At 45.2% G+C, this 21,653-nt stretch overlaps 1 protein-coding gene across 1 annotated transcript in view; it reads left to right on the top strand.

The window, feature by feature from the left end:
* Positions 1–20,768, top strand: part of LOC8042795 (disintegrin and metalloproteinase domain-containing protein 10) — a 36,761-nt gene extending 15,993 nt beyond the window's left edge. The window contains exons 8-15 of the mRNA XM_040499019.2: positions 839–1,023; positions 2,830–3,007; positions 3,572–3,728; positions 3,903–4,001; positions 5,409–5,602; positions 12,383–12,597; positions 16,300–16,464; positions 17,590–20,768. Of these exons, the coding sequence (XP_040354953.1) occupies positions 839–1,023; positions 2,830–3,007; positions 3,572–3,728; positions 3,903–4,001; positions 5,409–5,602; positions 12,383–12,597; positions 16,300–16,464; positions 17,590–17,817 (1,421 nt within the window). The 3' untranslated portion in view covers positions 17,818–20,768. The remainder of the gene's footprint in view (positions 1–838; positions 1,024–2,829; positions 3,008–3,571; positions 3,729–3,902; positions 4,002–5,408; positions 5,603–12,382; positions 12,598–16,299; positions 16,465–17,589) is intronic.
* The last annotated feature ends 885 nt before the right edge of the window (positions 20,769–21,653 follow it).

Below are 21,653 nucleotides of genomic sequence, written 5' to 3'. Positions count from 1 at the left end.
GGCACTTGTCCATTCATCAATTTTACAAATAATTGTAGTGTGCATATTTTCTCAGATCTTAGAAATTTGGATATAGGCGCTTAATGTGGAATGGGTGGATGCGCGGTATTCTACGGTACATTATATTAAGATATTGTCATTCAGCTACAGTAGGAGTGGCGTAAATAGTGTTGAGAATACTTTGTCTCTAAAGTTGGTCTCCCTTTAATTTCGTGCTAAGTCTTGTGCATGTTCATTCTGACCCAAACGCTGTATGCCCTTGCACTCTGTACAGCTTGAGGGAATGTGTTATCCTTCACTACCACTAACATGGTGTGGTAACCTTCAGGCCGGGATGGTCATTGTTGTGACCATACTTACATGGGAGAGAAGTCAATCAACCGAAAAATATGTCGATGTTTGGGAATATTCTTTGATTCTCTTACAGGTTTTTTGTATCTCTGATCCAAGATGAAAAGGAGAATTGTCGATTCGGAGGTTTTTCTTAAGGTATTGAATGCCTCGAAGTATTGGCGCTAAAATGTCTTCTCATATTGAGGAACGTCTCTTTTTCTACTTGCCGTAAAATATTCTCTTGCTGGTGTTTTGTATCTCTGATCCAAGATGAAAAGGAGAATTGTCGATTCGGAGGTTTTTCTTAAGGTATTGAATGCCTCGAAGTATTGGCGCTAAAATGTCTTCTCATATTGAGGATTTTATGGCAGTTATTTTCCTCGGGTGCTTTCCTTTATATGCACAGCAACTGTTCCTTTCCTCTTGACGTTTTATTTTTATGTCCTAAAGGAATACTGCTTGCTCATTTAGCCTTTTCCTTTGTTTGTCATTGCTGCATGTGTAGGGGCCTCTGGAGGAATCTGTGAGAAGTACAAGACCTACTCTGAAAACATCAATGGCAAATCTGAAAATGTCAAGCGCAGTCTCAACACTGGGATCATCACGTTTCTAAACCACAATGCCAAGATACCACTGAAGGTCTCCGAAATCACCTTTGCCCATGAGATTGGCCACAACTTTGGCTCACCGGTGAGTCGCCATGCTTCTGTTCTTAGTCTGCCACGCGCATGTCACATAATTTTCAAAATAGTAATTGAAAAAATGCCAAGTGTGGTAAAGCAGTCTTTAGAGGTGAGTTGTGTTAAGAATTGCTTGAGAGGGTCTGCACAGAAAGGCAAGCTGGTGGGTGACTGTTAGTTCTGCATTTCTTTATATTGTCACAAATGACAAGGTGACAAAACGAAGATTAACTAAGGAAACTGAAATGTTTAATGAGACAAACTTGTGCCCAAAACAAAAATGAAAGCCGTTTACAGCTCTGTATAATGCCGAATTAGAGCGCTGCTCTTGTGGAGGATGAAGGGAAAGTGTGGAGAGGGGGCTATGCCTTTCCTCCTCTCCTGCTCACCTCCCATTTAGGGGAAAATATTCCGCTAAATTTGGCGGGGAAATTTTTCCGCTAGATCTAGCGGAGAATTTTTTAGAGCGCAGCTCTTAGGCGCCCGTTTCCGGCTTGAGCGGCGGCGCCGGCGCCGTCGGCGTAACCGCGCAGTGCATTATGGGTAAATTTTCCCAAAGGAATCCGAGGTCCTCCCGAGGGACCTCGGGTTCCTTTGGGGGGACCTCTGAAGAACCTCGGGTTCCTTCGGGAGGACATCGGAGGACCTCGGGTTTCTTCGGGAAGACCTCGGGAGAACGTCGGGTTCCTTCGGGAGGACCTCGGGTTCCTTTGGGAGGACCTCGGATACCTTCGGTGACCTCGGGGAAGGGGGGAATCACGTGACCCCCCCTCCCCCCGTGAATATGCGACCCTCAGTACCTTCCCCCCCTCCTCCTCAAGAGCTGCACCCTAATTCGGCGTTACAGGGAGTTGTAAAGGGCTTTCATTTTTTTCCGCTAAATTTAGCGGAGAAAGTTTTCTGCTAAATTCAGCTTGAAAAATTTTCCGCTAAATCTAGCGGGGAATTTTTTTTGCTGGAAAATTTTCCGCTAAATTTAACGGGGAAAATTTTCCGATTTAGTGAAGAAAGTTTTTTGCTAGATTTAGCGGGGAAAATTTTCCGCTAGAATTAGCGGGGAAAATTTTCCGCTAGATTTAGCGGGGTAAATTTTCCGCTAGATTTAGCGGGGAATACGCTAGATTTAGCGGGGAAAATTTTACGCTAGATTTAGCGGGGAAATTTTACGCTAAGTTTAGCGCAAAAAATTATTCGTTAAATTCAGCGGGGAAAATTTTCCGCTAAATTTAGCGGGGAAAATATTACGCTAGATTTAGCGGGGAAATTTTTCCGCTTTATTTAGCGGAGAAATTTACTCATCATGCACCACGCGGTTACGCCGACACCGCTCAAGCCGGAAACGGGCGCCTAAGAGCTGCGCTCTAAAAGGAAACTGAAGATAACAACAGCGTGTAGAAGTTGGCATAGCAGCAGAATCGAACGCTGGGGCGAGACTGACCGCGTCTCGCCACACGGAGCCCCTTATGTACACGCGTTGGCTTCTGGAACAATTGGCGTAGAAGGTTCGGCGACTACAACATTTGGACCTCGAACAACCAACAGGGTTCTTGGAATTGACCAGTACATTAAACTGACAAAATCAATAAAAGATGCGTAATTCCCGGGAATCAAACCCTGGGCCTCTGCACGAAAGTCAAGCACGGTAGACACTCTGCCACGCACGCGCTCGCTCGCCGACACGCGTGAGAATATTTTGGTTAATATCAGCATGAAAAGAAATGCCGATGCTGAATTGAGCGAAAGAAGCTTGTCCTAGCACGGCAATGTACAAATAGGGCTGAGCGTAAAGGCAAGTCCTATTTTTTCTCTAATGCAGCACGACTACCCTCCCGAGTGTGTTCCTGGTGGCTCTTTTGGAAACTTCATCATGTATGCCAGTGCCACCCAGGGACACCAGTCCAACAACCAGAAGTTTTCTCCTTGCAGCGTGCGCAACATTTCGCACGTGTTGCACGCCATCTTCAGGGGCGAGCAGAAGGAGAACTGCTTCCAGGGTAGGCTTGCAGCGGCCTTCTTCATGTTGCATACAATATCTTGCATTGCCTGTGCTCATTGTTTAATTTATGATTTGTGTCATCAGGTTTTTGCAAGAGTTTACCACCTGTAAGCAATGGCACGTCTAGAAATTGGTTTTAAGATTGTAGTTCCGTTTAGAAAAGGTGTAGTAATAGCTTTTGTAATCGACGCTTTTTTTGCTTGGTTAGCTTAGAGGGTGTAAATAAACATCTCCCAAAAATCTCAAAGAAGCTATAATTTGCAGACTTTTAGTTGATTTTTATTGTTTCATTCATTCATCCCACTTGTTCATGCAAGCCTCGAGGCCTTGTATTGAGAGCCTCGAGGCCTTGTACCGCGATAGTTCCAAACCAACACAACATGTAAAACAAGAATTTCATTGCTGTAATAAATTTATGTACAGTTTTGATTCAGCTGATTCAGGGTATGCAGAGCTTTGAAGATTATTTAATCAGGAGCTGCTATGCCTATAGAACACAAGTGGTGGGTAAGAAGATTCATGAAACCTCATTGACATGATGTGGCCTTGCCTCCTTCTCCAGACTATGAGGGTCCATTCTGCGGGAACAAGATAGTCGAAGGCAACGAAGAGTGCGACTGTGGCTACGAGGAGCAGGAGTGCATGGAGAACTGCTGCTATGCCAGGGAGAACAGCGAAGGCAAGAAGGGTTGTACTCGCAAGCCTCATGCTATCTGCAGGTAAACCATGCTCTAGACAGATACTTGCTGTCACTCAAATTCAATCATGTTTTTAATGTCCTTTATGTCTGTCGCAGAGTCTTATGTGATATTTGAATTGCTCCAAATTTGCCCCTGGTTTTTGACCACCTACAAATAGAGATGATTTTCATGTTTTTCTTTATTTTCCTTTAGCCCAAGTCAAGGTCCTTGCTGCACAAAGTTGTGTGGTTATGAGAAGGTAAACAAGCTATGCAAACTGGAATCTGACTGCACGGAGCAATCATTCTGCAAATATCCTTTTACTATGTTACTTTATGCAACTGCGATTTGAAAATGGGTCTTCAGCATTCTTTCTAACACTTCGTGTCACGGAATTTTTTTTTTTTTTTTTGCACGAAGCTTGAAGTTATTTACTCCTCTGTCCAAGAAGTCTAAATATAATGAACTTCATAGCCTGTCTTTTCAGTTTGCGGGCCTCTTCATATATTTTTTTTTACAGTAAACTTTCGTTAATTCGACCTCGACAGGACCTTGAAATTTAGTTGAATTATCCGAATGATCGAATTGAAAAAAGGACAGAAAAATAGTTAAAATAAACTTTCTTTTATTGTCCAGAGTACTCACGGATGGTCTGCTGCCGTCTGCGCTTGAAACATGTGACCAAAAGCGTGCTCCGGAGGGCAGTGTGACTAAACGTCACTTCCCAAAAAATTGCTCACTAAAAAAAAAAAAAAACAACAAAAAAAAAAAAACAAGTTTTACTAGTCGACTTTGGTGCCGGGCCACCAGACCCTCGGTAACAAAAAAAAATAATTAAAAAAAAAGGAAATGAGAATTTGCGCTTTCCGGCATGCAAGATGGACCGCACACGATGCTACAGAAAAGCACTTTAAGAGCGTTCGCTGACAAGGCTTTACAAGCCGACTTTGGCGCCAAGCAACTAGATCGTTGGCAACTAAAAAAAAAAAAAAATTACAACCAAAAAAAAAAGGAAAAGAGAACCTGCGCTGTTCAGCGTGCAAGATAGACCGCACACGATGCTACAGAAAAGCACTTTGAGAGCGTGCGCTGTCCCCGCGCCCGACCATGTGCTATGTTCTCCGCACTACTCCATGCCACATTGGTTGCGCTGGCTCGTGTCATTCGCTACAGTCCATCTCAACGGCGTAGAGGAGCAGGCGCATGTTTGCGCACGTTCGGCATTGCAGCAAAGCGCCAGTGTTTTGCCCGTACGTCGGTGGTTTTTCTGCCATGGTGCCGTACAACGTGAGCCCGCGCGCATTCGCTTCGAATTATCCGATGCGGAGTCTTCTCGAGTTCGAACTATCAAACTTTTCCTCCCACAGAAATGTATGGGCGCTCACCGGGACTTTTGAACACGATCGAATTAAACGAAAAGTCTAACTAACAGAGGTGGAACTAACGAAAGTTTACTGTAATTATTTCTTTGGTTAACCCCAGTCTATTAATTTTTCGCATGCTTTTGTCAGCATAGCGTTAGTTGTTCTGTTTACCATCTTTTTAAATATGAATGATTTTTGGTTGTGGCCTGCGTACTGTTTGGCATGCCATCGAGAGGAGTTGTTGTAGACTGAAGACTAAAACTGCCATTGTTGTTATTTACATAAAAAGGGAGGGGGGGTGGGAAATCCTCCTTCCGCACGCCCAAGGGGTGTTTGCCTTGACCACGACTGGCACTGGAGTCCAGGCGAGCTGCCCCAACCCGGTGCACAAGCGCAACAAGACGGAGTGCAACAACGGCACCCAGGTGTGCTGGAGCGGGGAGTGCAGTGGCTCCATCTGCGAGAAGTACGGCATGGACGAGTGCTTCTTGACAGCCGACACAGACCCATCTCCGGACAAGATGTGCGAGGTGGCCTGCCAGGAGAAAGGTACGCCCTCCACTGCTCGCCTCAAAGTCGCCATAACAACTCGTTGAGGTGGTTACAATCGATGATGGTCGAGGTGCTGTTGAGGAAACAGTGGAATGGCAGCTGATATTTGAGGCAGGTTCTGGCTCTCTTTGGTTGTTTACTTTGAATTTGTAGTCGCTGCAATCACATTTGCACTAACTAGAATGGCCCGACTTTATTAAAGTTAAGGACACAAGCGATGCGCTCACAGATTTTGTTCCCAAATATCCACCCTTTTTGGAACTCCCGGTTTGAGACTTCTTTTGGTATGAATCGGCATGGCATGAGTGAATGCAAATATTCCTGCAAGTGACCTCGCTAGATCCTGTTGGCTCCATTGAGCTACAATGGCCTAGACTGAACTCGAGAAACATCCCTTTTGTGCCCGTTGTGACTTGTCTTTCACCCGCAGGTTAGTACAAAGAAGCTTCTCCAATCCCCTTCCTACTAGGTAGTGCCTTTTCTTTCCTCGAGTTTCCTACCTAGAAATCCTCGAACCAATTCTCCGACAGACTTGAAGTTGTCAGGCAGGCAACTTCAATCTACAACTCTAAAATATTTAAGCTTGGAATAGAGTGTTTTGAGAACATTATTATAGCGCCAGATGTGGCATCCTTTTGATAAGGAAGTTTTGACAGACGGTGCGCATTATTAATTCCAGAAGTGTATCATCTACATATGAGGATTCACAGGCTGAACCACTCCCGATTCCAACCATGTGTAACGTTTTGGTGCTCTGGTTTAATGGCAGTGGTGCTATTGGGTGCTTTTTAAGAAATTCTATTAAATGAAGTTATGACCCAATATGTAATATTGGCACTCTAGTGTTGTATTTATTTATTTAGTTTAGTTCAAGTGAGGGTTGTAGCAGGAGGTACATTGGTGAAATTCGGAAAAAATAAAACCAACACTCAAAAAGGGGTTTAAGAAAATATATTGTTAAGTGCATCAGTAAAATGAGCATGACTATACTATCATATTTAAGTGAATTCGAGTCTTGTCTTGCCCAAGGTAAGAATGAATGTATGAAAACGTGGTGTTTATACCTGTATTGTTGAATCATTTTGGTTGATGAAAAGGTGACATTTTCAACACTAATGTTTAGGGGTGTTTCAATAGTGATACAAATCAAATAGTACAGCATCATCGTTATCTTCCACACTTTGAAGAGAACCAGTTGTCATGGCTTCCCTTTGCACTGTGGAGGCTACAAATGGTTTACCGCTGTTCAATTCAAACCACTATTTGCACGTACCTACTATTATTACATTGTCCATAGAGGAATAATGTAAAAATTTTAATCAAATTATTGTTGTCTTGGCTTCTAACATGCAAATTTTGTTTGTCCATGTCAAGAAGAAGCTTATGGCATCATCATTAGAAAATGTATTATCGTAAAGTTCCAAAAGAACGCCCACCCAAAATGAAGGTGTAAATAGTGAAAAACATGGGGTTGGCTATATTTAGGGGTACCACAGCAAAACTTTATAAAAAAATTAATAATAAACACCCTGGTACTGGCTACAAACTATGTGACGCGGGAATTGATATTGCGGGGCGTTTCACGACGCGATAAGCGGGGGAATTCGCTACAAACTCCTCTGTCACGGGCAAGGATACCGCAAATTGCGAACGCAGCAGATTCAAGTTTTATGGTGCAATAAACGTGCAGGAACCCGCTACAAACTTGCCTGTTGGGGGAACCGATATCGTTTGCGCAGATCGCAGACAAAAACTGAGGAATCCACTACAAACTCATATGTTGAGTAAACAAATACCACAGATCGCGAACTAATCGTAATCCACTATGCAATATATACGTGGGACCAACTCGCGCAGAATCGAGATCGCGCACATAGGTCGCGGACAAAAACACACGAATCTGCTACAAACTTTAGAGAGTTTTTGTAGACCTCATTTCATGCACCTCTAGAGGGGTGTCCAAACAGGACTCTACAAAACGCACGACTCCGACAAATTGTGAAAATTGAAGCGGACGCTTCTATTTTTACGATTTGTCGGAGTCGGGAAAATGTTTGCAGGAGTCGTGAAAATGTTTGCAGGAGTCGTGAAAATGTTTGCAGGAGTCGTGAAAATGTTTGCAGGCGTCTTGAAAATTTTAACGATCACGACTGCTCTCCTTGCCTCCTCCACTTTTCTCTGACGTCGGTGCTCGTGGGATTTGAAGTCACATGCCACCTGCGTCTGGCTCACCTCGCCGACGCCCTCGCGTATCGCTGTCGCTTCAGCTCGAAGGCCAAGGAGGTCCGGCTTCGAGTGGATTTAGGACATTCCTGCATCGAAGGGTGCGTTTCGGCCGCCCTGGCTCAGCATTCTTTGTCAAGATCCACGTTCGTAGCTTGAAAAACCTAAAGTGCAGTGCGCAACTTTGAGACTTTTAGTTGTATGTAGAAACACTGAGAACTTAAGAATATATAATTTATTTTATTAAACTCCAAACCAACCAGGTTTGTTTGTCTATACGAGGTACGTTAGGAACAAGAGCTGCAGGAATCCAATCCAATCCACAGAACTGCTGGAAGACCTGGAAGATGACACGACCTTGGACACCACGTGCACTCGCCTGGCTTGCCCCCTCATGCTCTAATCTTCCCTTTTCCGTTTTCGGGACTTGTAAAAACGGCGGAGGCCTTGAGCGATTGACCGACAGCCAACAGAGCGTGTGAGTGGCCTTTCCGGACCCATGTGGTGAACAGAGCAAGGCCACCGTGGAGGAAGCGAGGGGGAGATTTGATCGGGGAAGTTTCTCCCAGCAGGGCTTTGACGGAAGGAAATTTCCTCCCGACGGTCGGAAGCGCAGCGCGGCACGATTTGCCAGAGTCGTGAGTTTTGTAGTATCCTGTTTGGACAGGCCTTAAGCCCTCCTCAACAAAGCCGCCGCTACTCCGCCTGTACACCGATAGCCTTGACTGTAGAGTTCTGAATGTCGTAGCGGGTTGCGGAGAGCCGTTGTGGGATGGCGGAAACAATCTACAAAAACTCACTTTTATGTTACGGGAATGGATACCGCAGATTCGCATTTCACGGTGCAACATACACACAGGAACAACTCACGTGTTACAAGAGCCGATATTGCAGTCGAAAACACTTGTTTGACGTGCCGGTACAGCAAATTGCGTGGTCGATGCGATTCCTGTCGGACATTTCGTGACGTCAGACAGGAATCGGGGGTTGGGCTATGTTTCGGAATTTTAATGTTGGATATTAAACCAGAAAAACAGGATGGCGATTTCTCAAGGGTGGGCATTCTCTCGGGGGCAGGCATTCTCTTGCAACTTTACGGTATGTTTGTTAGCGATATCATGTCTTTGGGAAAGGGTAGGTACCCTCAAACAATGCAAGGGCATGGTTGCATGCAGTTAGTACCTCATAAAGTATATAATGCTTGCCCATTTTAGTTTTTTTTTCTTCATAGAAATACTATAAAACCCTTAATATTTGCAAGCCCTTAATTTTCGCGAATTGAACAATTCACAAAGTTTAGTGGGTGTAATTTTGTCTGACTGATTTGCAAAAAGTAGAGCCTGCCAAAAATAAGGGTTTTACAGTATTTTTGAAGTTAACGTTGTAGATTAAGTAATGAAGGTTGCTGGAGACTGCCCCGACTTTGTATCAGTTACCTTTTACTTGAGAACGCAATCTGTGTCTTCTAGAAAAGCTGGGATGACCACACCACAATTCACATGACAGCTGATCAAATTCATGCACACGAGGAACAAAAACTGGACCGAACACAGACATCGGAAGACACATGTAAATCACTGACTTATTTCCTTCGAAACTAGCCAAATGGACATGACTACTAAGGTGTGTATCCAAGAAATTATTGCAATAATGTAAATGTTTATTATTCTTCATTTATTCAAATTTCTATTAAGTTGTTAAGTTGCTTAATCTGGTTCACAATGTTTATTGGGATTGTTGGTGTAACATACTGCAGTGTGTCAAGGAATTTTTTTTTTTCTGTTAAAGGTCAAAGTCGAAGCAAAATAAATGACTGCCGTAATATCCATTTACGGAGACTAAATACAAGCACTGCCAAAATGTTACACTAATGGTAAACTATAATCCACTCTAAAACGGCTGTTAAAAATGCTACCCACCTTCTCAGCAGGCATTCAACGGGTTGGCTGTTTGTCGAGCAACCTTGTGCCCAGATGTCACGGTTACTTTTTGCACTATCGCTTCTTGCGCTGTGTTTTTCTGCTGCAATTTCAGCTGCCCCAGCGAACGATTTCTGCTTGTCATATTAAGGTTTAGGGGCCGTTGTTCGTAAGTGCTCCTCGGCGATCGCGCACAGAGATTATTGACTTCCTACTTGCTTAAGCACGTCGTGGTGCTGGAGGTGGCATTCACTGGCGGCCCTAGTTTAGTCTATTCCCGCTCAGCATGAGCTTCCACAATGCTTCTGCGATGTGCATTACACACCACCAAGATTGTAGTTCTCAGAAGATGTCTTTCTGACCCTGCGCAAAGCCTAAGTTGATTGAGGCAAACTCGCTTTTTGGAATGGTAAGTTTATGAATGGGTGAATAAATATTGGTTTCAGATGTTTGGTATTTACTGAACAAATCTGTAAAACAGCCGTAGCATTTTACCCCGACTGATAGGAACTGCTCTTGCGACTAGGCCAGTCATACGTTCGGTGGTACTGTGGTACAAACTTTGCGTCACACGATGGCATGTAGCTGATCACAAGGGTTGCCACGATGCTGGAGGTGGTAGTCCTGGTTTCGCCGTAGACCCCCAAAACAGTACTTTGAGATATCTATAAATAAACTATGCAAGACACCGAAAAAACATTACACCTTGCGATTCAGGGACACTTCTTTCACTAAAAGCAGTTGTTACCCTAAAATCAAGAAAATGTACCAAAGTTACCCTTTAATGTTATGCTAATATTTTCTCTGCTCCGTAATTTTGTGCCAAGGCTCACATTTAGAGAGGAGTTTCCAGTTACCTTTCTTAAAGGGATACTACAACAAAATTTCGGCGCTTATTTCTTTATTTATTCGTGTTCAATGGAGCGTTATTTCATCAGACACACCAATCACTTGTTGAAAAAGACACGAAAAAGAATTTTAAAACGAATTAAACGATTGGCAAAGAGCACCTGGTGGATGTCACTAACACCTCGTTTGTAATGCCCATCTAGGATCCTTGACAGGTTGTGACATTAACTGTCTTGCCTCCGGCCACGACGAGAGAATAGCTGAAGGAGGAACTCCCCTTTCCCCGAGACTCTTCTGTGTGTCCAAGAAGTCGCTATTGTCCTTTTACAAGATTATACAAGATCAACCCCTCACTCAAAGTTCGTACAAAGACAGCTTTAGGGTTACTTGCGGTGGCTGGATCGCTGGTGTGCTTCGACTGCTTTAATCGGATGCTACGAGCCATCGGGGCCCATCCAAGGCCGTGAGCATGTCACGTGACCTTGGTGAGGGGGTACAGCGACACCCGGAAAGTGTATCATGGGCTTTGTTCACAGAGCAGGATTGGCTGGGTTAGCTCGCAACGTCCGGTGCGTCCAGGCGCAATGTCCCGAGACAAACTACGCCTCGATCACGGTGCATGTGACGTGCTCTCCGCTGGCTGCTCTCCGAGCGTTTGCCAGAGCGGGCCGTTTATAACGAAAAATACAGCCATTAGGCTTAAAATACAAATGTGCAATTGTCATTTACGGATATTGTGGATCATACTCAGCTTATTTGTGAATACGACGGGTATATTTCAAATTTCGTGTAAGCATCCCTTTAAGATAATAATTAAGTAATTAATTTTTTTATTCTGTTTTTAAAATTTTAATGCAACTTTACAGTTAATTTTTAAAGACCTATCGGTGCCTCCAAATTACACGTGTTGGTTGCGAGCGAAAGGAACAAAGCATGCATTTTATAGCTCGCCAATAGTATACTTGATTTAGGAGCTTTAGATATTGTTTCGTAGAGTTATAATTAAAGCTCTTTTGGGCAGGTAAACGTCTGAATATTTATACTTAATTATTCTAAATGTTGGATGTGTTTCTCAAAGTATGTTCTAATGAGGACCAATTGGATTTGTTTGTGTGCAATATATTGATTTCCCAGAAAATCTGTGGTCTATCTTTGTAGGACAGCCTGCATATGAGTTGTTGCAAGCGGAAAGGGTTTAGGCAGAAAATAAATGTGGTTCCACAGACCCTAATCCTCTCCTAGAGAAAGGTAGCCCTCCATCAGCTACCACAATGCCACCTTGTGGAGAACATTGCGCAAGCCTGCATTTTGAGGCCCGGGCCCACTGACTCAGTCTGTCCCCAAGGCCAACCCGGCTGGAGACACTTTGTCCGTCAAGGCATACCTCATCTCCTAAATCTGAAGCAGCCTTTGGGAAGCACCAGTGCACTCGTTCTGTTCAGGAAAAACTGCTGCTGCTTTGCTCCCGGCCCGAGGAGAGTGCACGCTACCTGGCCCAGCCCGGGCTTTCGGGTTAGCCCAGACCCGTGCAGAGCTCTAGCCTAGTGTCAGCCGCGGACTAGGACAGGTTGCAACACATGGCCTTATTCTTATTTAGCCATGGACGCCGAAACACCGATTTTCCAAGCGACGGCGTTTTACGATTTCAAAAGTGGTTTTAATGAGTCTGAATTACCGAGACGCTTTTTGCATGCTTTTGGGGACATTGCACCGTCGCATCAGATCCTGGGGACTGCTCCTGACCGTGTCTCCTCGTCTCGCTTTCTCCCTTTCCGGCGGCGAGCAGATCGGCCCGAGACGTGCAAGAGCACATACGACATAGAGCGAATGCGGGAGATCCGGGGCATCAAGCTGCGACCGGGCTCGCCCTGCAACAGCTTCCAGGGCTACTGCGACGTGTTCCAGAAGTGCCGCAACGTGGACGCGGAGGGGCCCCTGGCCCGGCTCAAGCGGCTGCTCTTCGACAAGCAGTCCCTGCACACCGTCAAGCAGTGGGTCACGGTGAGGGAAGGCGGCCATTCCCCCTCCGCCTGACGGTTAGGAGGGTGGTGGCGCGTACTGCCTGGTTCACGTAAAAGCTGGTTCACACGCCTGCAACTGCTTATGACCAAGTGCATTCTGGAACACTCGTGATTTCCGTGCATTTCTTACTTTTTCCCGCACATCATCCATTCTTTATTGGCTCAAAAAGCATTTATAGAAGTTATAAACAACCATTTTTTATAAATAATATGTACATTTGATGCAGCAAATACAGGAATTCGCTCTTGTCGAACACAGTTCCAGGGCCACCTCGTAGATGGTGCCAGCGTGTTCTTTCGTGGTAACAGATCGCGAGAACTCGGTCGTAAGCAAATGCTAATGTGTGAACCAGACTTAGCATGCTATGTTAACCACACTGTTTTGTCATCTACTCTCATTGGTTTTCAAAGGGTGGTGCATGAAGGAAAGACTGTGCATTGGGGCCATTTCGAAAGTCATGCGTTCAAAGCGGTATCGAGGGTGTGGAAGCATCAAATGCCTAGGTTGCATTTTTTTTTTACAGCGAAGCTTTTTATGGCTAGGGTTCTGTGGATTTTTTATGTGCATCAACAAAAGCTCTATGCTCGCATCGCCGCACGCGCACACATTCCTCGTATAAAAGATTCAAAGTAAATAACCAAAATAAAGCGTTGATGAACGTGCGTGCAAGATGCCATTTTTTTAGGCTTTTGCTTTAGAACAGTTACTGCTGCAGACGCTGGTGCCACATGCGCACGCCTTCTCCGTATAAAAGATTCAAAGTAAATAACAAATAAAACGGCGTTAACGAACGCATGCGCAAGATGCCATTTGTTTTCGGCTTTTGCTTTAGAACAGTTACTACTGCAGACGCCGGCTTTTGCAGCACGTGGAACACCATTCTCTGCATTCTCCTTGATGCTTGGGTAATTTAGCAGTAGGTCTCTTCAGTAGATTAGTTATCAATAGGCACCATTTGCGAGGTCAGTAGACCCTCAGGTAGATAATAAAGGTTTCTCAAAGATTTGCCGCTGTGCGATTTGCGTCGGCCAAGTCTATGCTCGCACCGCACTCTTTATTGTAGATCCATGTGCTTGCGTGCCTAGATTCCTTTCCTTCCGCTCTCCCAGGGTGGCGATCCCGTCACGCGTGTCTACTTTCTGTTGGGTGGCGGTCCCGTCACGCGTCTAGTTCTTGGGGCGGCGATAGTCGTCCACGCTAAATAATGACCACCGATCAAGACAACAATGAATGTGTGTGCATACCTTTCGTCACTATGACCACTGATCAAGGCAATAAATGTGTTTGTACCTTTGTTCAAAATTCTATGTTACGTCTGTGTCGTGTGCTAAACAGCTTCATCCACCTTCACAGAGTGGAATGGGTCAAGATTTTTTAACTTTAAATTATGTGTATGGCATTACTCATCATGGATTGCGACATAGAATTTACCGAGTCTCTTTAGGTTGTTCATTGGTGCATTCTTTCCGTTTAGCAATTTTGGTTTCAATTACTGGATGCCTGCCCTCGGCGTAGCGCGTGAAGCCATTGCATACCACGCCGTAATTTTTCGGGCCCTGGTCGATAACGTCACACCGAGGTCCTGGCTCCCAACAGTCTAAACTAAAATCAAAAATGCAGTGATAAGTTCCTGTTTGCAGCATCTTGGCATATTCTACTGTGCCCCATGATTAGTGCTGCTGTATACACCGACACGCGGGTTTGACGTCACGGAGCTGCGGCGGCGCTGCGATCGCGCCGGAGCCGGGGGGTGTGGGCAAAAGCGCGCACGTTTCGCATGGGCGTCATAGCATTTCAGCATGTAGCGAAGCTGTGTTGTCGTTAATTGCACCGAAATGTACAAGAAAAGCAGCGGAGTGAGTTTCCACAAGTTCCCGGCAGACTCTGAAAGGCATAGAAGGTGGATAATATCCGTGGATCGAAAAGAATGGTCGCCTCGCGCGAGCGACCGTTTGTGCGGCAAACACTTTCTTGGAGGCAAGTGCGGCTTCCATTTCAATCTCCGTCGCGAGGCTTGCTTATGTGCAGGGAAACCGTCGTCTGATCAAGACCACCCGGATTTTGTTCCCACGGTGTTCGCGCACAACGCACCGGCCAAGCGCTTGTCGGGGGCTCGCTACGCACGTGCTACCGAGCAGAAGGGGATCGGCGACAGAACGGCAGAGTTGTAGGCGTTACCGAAAAAAAGTAACGAAATACGTCACTCGTTACTTGCAAATAAAAGGTACGCGTTACTGAGCTACGTTACCTAAATATAAAAGAAACGCGTTACCGCTACCGATGAAAAGTAAGGCACGTTACTTCTGCGTTCCTTTTTTAAATTATGATTTAACACATTTTACGGTTTTGACGATACAGGTCATATATCAAGCAGAAGCTGAACATAAATACTTTATCTCTTTTTACGGTTTCACCTAAATACTTACGAGAAAAATCGCAAAGAAAACATGGCTTCACGCCTAAAACACGGAAACAATTGAAGTGCGATTTCTTTAAGACATGGGAAGTAGTAACGACTAACGTAACTACGTTATTTGAAATAGTAGCATAAGTACGTTACCCGTTACTGTGTCAAAAACGTAGCGAGTAGGGAACTACGTTACTGAAAAAAGTAACGCGTTCCTGGTAACGCCGTTACTTGTAACCTGTTACCGCCAAGACTGCAGAACGGACAAACCTTTACTGGTTGTAATGCCTTGTGGTCACGAGGGTATGAAAAATATCATACCTTGACTTGAAGACGCTCTGTGTATTTAATCAATTAATGAATACACACACTTCCGCAGACCCACAGTCTGCTGATCCCGCCGGCAGTGCGGAAACCGACTCGATGTAATCGTAGGCCTTGAGAGACTTGTAGGCCTGCACCCTGTCGGCCGTGAACTGACTTGGCGAAAACTAAATAAACGACGACCTGAGCCGTCGACTTCCGTGGCAGCAACTTTACGTCGGAAGTCCAACAGCTAGGCCTTGTTTACGGCGTACGGATCCTCGTAGGCAACGCCGTCCACGCACAGTTTGTTTCGATACCGCTACCGTTCAGGCTCGGGCAACGAGCTCAAATAGTCGGGCATAGCATACGACATACGTTATGAGGAAATACGACGCACAAATAAAGATACAAGCGTCCCTGCAACGTCAACAACGAGCGCACGCCATAGAGCGCAATGGCGAAAACACGGAGAGCCGGGATGCTTTTGCCCACATAGCTACCGCGCATGCGCGGCCTTCCGGCCGTGTTGGTAAACAGAGCCGCTCCGCGTGTCGGTCTATACATGATCTAAACTTTATAAAATGCAACTCAGAATATGTTATTTTTACCTTTAGGACTTTAGGGCCTTTTTTCATAGTAGCTACAACAATTAATGATTTTTATATGCCGAGCAAGCTATGTTGTTCACGAGAGCTGAAATAACTTTGTGAATTAAGGTTGGCGAAAAAAAATTGACCAACTATTTGGGGATTAGACCGAGAGCGCTTCTGCGGGCCACTCCTTTGACAGCCCTGCACTACAATATACAATTGTGGCAAAAAAGGACTACTAAAGCATATGAACGCACTTTGTAGTGGCTGGCAGTGATATAGAATATGTGGTGTGAGTGTTGAAGAGAGATGCATGAAAAGCTGTCGCCCAATCTGAGATACTGAAGGGCTGCGCATTTTACTCTCCCCACACTGCAGCTCAACTGGTGGGCCGTGCTGCTCATGCTGATAGCGCTCATAGTGGTGATGGCGGTGTTCATCCGCTGCTGCGCCGTGCACACCCCCAGCAGCAACCCCCGCAGGGCCCCTGCCCTCAGGATAGCGGACACACTACGCAGGCCGGGGGACACCTTCCGGAGAAAGGTGGGGTTCGGCTCCCGTCCCAGGATGGTGCTTTGTCACACTACTGCAGACTGGGTCTCTAAGGCTCTGCAACAAATGGCAAACTAAAAGCCTGAAATGCGAAGACAGGATGTTGGTCGTATTTGCACCAACAAATGGCAAACTAAAAGCCTCAAATGTGAAGACAGGATATTGGTCGTATTTGTACCAACAAGGCTACTTTCACTAACTTGCTGGTAGCCTATTCACTGACCTAGTCTTAAGTATCTACTCGTGCTGCGTTGTAGACGGTGGGTCTACAGCGTGGTCCAAGTTGGGCGCCTCTTTTGGCTCAATCACGTCCCTAAGTCAGACACAATGTGGACGGACCGGTGGGTGTTCATTGAAAGTGCATGTGAAAAATGTTTGAGGTTGGGCACATTCTACAAGGTTATGAACTGGTAAAATGCATAAACATGAGTGCCCATGTGTTAGACCCAGCTTTAGGTGCTCACCTAAATTTCAGCTGCATTTGGAACAGGCAAAGCACATTTTGCTTTACTGCGAGGAAGTTTCTACGCTGCTGTACCATAGAGCAGGGGGGAAGTAACTCTTATGTTGTCCCAAAATGTTTAGCAAAATTTCTTGCTTTTCATTTGAACACAGATAATGTGCCGGGTTTACTCTGCGAGTTCTCCCTAGAGAAATCGCCATGGTACTTTAGCTGTAAAATAGTGGATTGCTGGGCTGGCTGGTTGATCGACCTAATGATGAATGGCCTCTGAAAGCGTACACGACTCTTGTCATTGCCCATTTATGTCGCATGCTTTCATGACTCACTTGTATCCTGCCTTACCAAGCAGCAGTTTATGAAAAGCGATAACTTCCCGCTACGTTTTGATGCTGCGTCGCTTTTTTTTTTTTTTCACAATACTGTGAAAGTGTGTTTGTGCGAAACGGTTTTTGCGACGTTGGAAAATTTAATAAACATCCGCTACCAGCTAGTGCTTGTGCCATGTGTGCGCATTTCTTCAACTTCATTTCGTTGTTCCTTTGTGCACTTTTTTTTTTTGTTTTCACTATTTATTTTACTTTTTTGACGCACAGAGCCGTTTGAAGGAATCTGGCTGGGGCGAGCTAACGTTGCGCGCCTTTTTCCTCCCGCAGCGCCGCCTTCCCCCCGAAGCGGCAGTCCCCGGGGGCCCTCCCCCTCCGTACCCGGGCCCTCGCCCCACGGCCCCCCCGGCAGGGCCGTCCCATGGCTATGGCCAGGGGAGGGGTCACTACAGCCGGGGCGTAGCCTCCTCGTCCTCTTCGGGACCCTCGTCGTCGCGGCAACCGGGCCACCTTCCCCCTGAGGCCGTGGAGCTGCGTCCCGCCAAGCGTCGCCTTTGACGCACGCACCGCACGCCCGGATTCCCTCTCAGCCCGGCTGCCGCAGACGCCGCCACTGCCAAATGTACCGAGTCCTCGCAGGGGCACCGCGGAGGGGAGGGAGCGGGGAGTCTAGGGGAACTGTCGACGGTTCTTAGGGTAAGGGTTAGGGGAAATGTGTTGGGAAAAGACTCTTAGAGTTCTCCGGTGCGACGCTCTTGGGCATTCCTGGCAGGGGCAAAATGTGCGATCTCCAGCTGCGTCCATTGTGTCACGAGCCAAGGCATTCTTTCGCGGAATGACCTTGACTCAACTCGTCCAGAAAGAAGCTTGTAAACCCTGATGGTAGGCGGTCGGAAGCAGCAACAGAGAGGTACTGACCACCCGCTGTTTTTTGCGGTGTAATAGAAATCGGAGCCTTCACGTGCTGCGTGTGGCTGCTTGCAGTTTATGATGGAAGAAAATGGGAATTCTGCCTTCTCCTTGTTTTTTTCTATGGACACTGGGCAATGTCGAGCACTAAAAAAGGGACAAATGCAACAAAAATGAACAAACATGCACCTTGTCTAGGCTCTACAGTGCTTGATACATGTGCTTGTGACCATGACATGTACTATAAGGATCGTGTTGCAGCCAAAAGCTAACATTACCCCTAATCACCCGAAGTTGAGAGGCATAGATTGAACAATTATTGTATTTTTGAAGATAAAGATTTCCTTAGAAGTATTTTAGCACAGTTTGTGCAAATGGACTGCTGGAGATCTCAAGTTTTCCCCCTGAGGGAGTGTTTCCTTTGCGGTGGCAGTAGTGAGGATGGTGGAGGCCCAAGTGGGGAATGGAGCGGTGTGTATGGAAGACATTGCAGCTCCTCGCAGGATGCCTGCTTTAAGACTGGGAGAGGAAACTTCTCGAAGGGTGAACAAAATATTCTTGCAGCTCTCCCTAGATGAGCGGTGTTTGAGGTCCACTTTACCACGTTTACGTTTCTGTTGTCAACTAGGTAGTGTACCTTTTTTTAGGATAGCTAGGTTTGTTTATTGCAGTAATACCTTTACCCCTGAACAACTTGCATGATTCTTTTTGCTTGTGTGTGTGATTTTAACAAAATTGTATGTAACCTAATTTTGCTACTTTTTATTAGATTGTGCACCCTTTAGTTTTCTTGCAGGCAAACTGCTATGCAAAAAATCTAAAGGCAACATTTTTTTTTTTTTTTTCAATGTTGGCATTTTTTTTTTTAATGTGCTACAGCAGCTGTAATTTTTTCTTGTCAAGCCAAACACCCAAGAGGTTGTCTAGTCCTCCTGAGAGCCTAGAGCAGCATCCGTGCTGTGCAATGCATTGTTGGGAGTGCAATACATAGGGCTGTTCCACGAAGACTAATGGACTGATGGTGGAAATGATGACAGGACTAGGAGGCATGGAAATAGTGTGCAACGTAATTTAACACTGTTTAAGAACTCACTTTGGGAGAAATAGACCTTGGTGAACAAATTTTTGTGGAGAAAGCATGGCAAACTAGTATGTGGGGGAGTTTTCTTTTTTAGCTGACATTTTAAAAAGGTTTTTCCACATGAACTTTTGCTCTGTCATTGCAAGTCTTGGGTTTTTTTATGTCGCAGATTGAAATTATTTATCTACCCGTTATTTTCTGACATGATCGTTCTTGAACCTACTCAAGTATGAATCCTGTTCAATCCTTTTGCAGTCATTTGTCAGGTCACACCCAACAGTTTAATGCAAGTCGTTTGAAACTCTAAAATAAGTGCAAGCTCTTAAAAAGTTTTTTTTTTTTTTTTAATGGATAAGTATGTTTTTTATTAGGACCCGTTTGGGGCCTGCGACCACCACAATGCTTCATGGCACCAAGTGTGCGTCTGGGGCTTTTTTCTAAGCTTAGCTATCTAGACCTTCGCAACTCTAAATGCAGACAGGCTCAAGAATAGTTAAAAGGCTGATGCATGACCAGAAAGGAGGAAATCCCCTGTATGGAGGGATCATACATCTCACAAGTTCTGTTTAATGCTGTCAAAGGCACAAACTCAAGAGTGCAGCCATGCTAAAGGCTGAAGTTGCACTAGCATTCGTGCAAGGAAAACACTCTCTGGGGCGACGCTTCTGCGTCCGTGCCTTCCCCGACACTGCACAGAACTCTTGAGATAGTTACATTTAGGTGAGGTGAAGGGCGGAAAGGGGGGATTTTCAGCCGGATTAAAGTGATCTTGTGCATTGGCCTTTAATGACTGCAAAGGGCTGATCCTTTCAGTTACATACATAAGCTTGGTTCATCCAGCTCTATTCAAAATGATGACTTTCCGCAGTGTTCCTACCGCTTGAGCGCATGCCCAGTGCTGCCGCCACAGGTGGCGAACTGTGCATGAGCTCGGTTATGTCGTGACACTCTGAGGATTAGGCAACAAGAACAGTTCTATGATCAGCTTCACTTCTACTACAATTTTCATGTGTTTCCCTTTTGCAGGTATAGCTACCTCTAGTTTTATCTTTTGAAAGCTACAAAGCCACATGTAGGCTATACGAATGTGCATATTACTTTGGATGATATTTTGTTTGCGTCTTAATTTATTGCTTTTCGTCGCGGGTTTGCCGATTACTTGCACGTAAGTTTAGAGGAGTTATTCATTGAGGTTCAGATCAATGAAAGCTTAAAGGGGCATGATACCTGTTTTAGTTTTATGTGTACTTCTCTATTACAAATCGTTTCTGCCATAAGGATCTCAGTTCTACGTTGCGAGTGAAGTGCTGCCTATTTCGTGAAGCTCCAGTGGTGTTTTAATAGTGTTGCAGCACTAAATTGAAGATCCTGAGCATCGAAATTGAGCTTTTTCAACTAAATTTGTAGTTCCCGGTTTGGTTTATTAGAATGTTGAGTAACACTGTTTGCTAAATTAATTTTTCTTGATTTCTGCAAAGATTGTGTAACTCTATAGTCCGTTGCAACCTAAGAACGAAGGGCGAGGGTAAGACGGGCCGGGGAGGAGGAAGCAGACGGAACGCTAAAGAGAGAAGGAGGTTTCCCCCTCTCTTCTCCAGGGTTCCGTCTGCTTCCTTCTCCCCGGCTCATATTACCCTCGCCCTTCGTTCTTAGGTTGCAACGGAGTATAGAATCACAAGTATCTGCCAATCTCAAGAAATGAGGTTAGGAGCATTTTTGAAAGGTCGGAAGCCTCCGTCTTGAAAAGAGCATTTAAGGAGTCTCCTGTTGCACGAAGCGTCATGTTGCACGCAGGCTCGCTCCTGAAGTTGAGAAAGCAGCATCGAGACAGGTCCCAAATGAACCGATGCACTGGAGAATGAAAGCAAAACACAAGAAAATAACAGGTCAAGCTAGTCAGTGTGTGTCAGATTCTTGACTCTCTGCCCCTTGCCACTCCTCTCATGCTTTTCCTCATTGAGGAGGGCTAGAAGTGTGATATGGACCATGTAAACAGCCACAAGTGTCCTTTTAGACATTTTACTGTCGGTTTTCTTTCACTGCCTTTTTTTTTGTCACAGTGGTTGTGGCAGGTATTGTATGCAATTGTCACAAGTTCTTTTGCCATTTTAATGAGGGTGACCAATATGAGTAGTAATGTTGTTAGGTTTTGATTTTCTGTACATGCTTGATCTGAGGTTAAATTTGTCAAACATTGACTAAAAGAGCAAAGCATTAATATAAACAACCTTTTTTTGCCTGCCACTTTACCAGTGTAGTTCTTTTGTTAGTTAAGACAGGTTGAATGGAGTAAGCGAAGTATTATTTTAGTTGCAGAAAACTTGCAGAAGACAGAGCAATGTCTTGTTCTACAAATGCAGAACAGAAGAGCGTAGTTTTCTAGGGCTAGACTTGCTTGTATGTC

This window comes from Ixodes scapularis, unplaced genomic scaffold, assembly GCF_016920785.2.
Source record: "Ixodes scapularis isolate PalLabHiFi unplaced genomic scaffold, ASM1692078v2 PGA_scaffold0__279_contigs__length_252992795, whole genome shotgun sequence".
Lineage (NCBI taxonomy): Eukaryota > Metazoa > Arthropoda > Arachnida > Ixodida > Ixodidae > Ixodes > Ixodes scapularis.
Note: the sequence above shows the minus strand (reverse complement) of the source record. Positions and strands in the feature narration are given on the sequence as shown.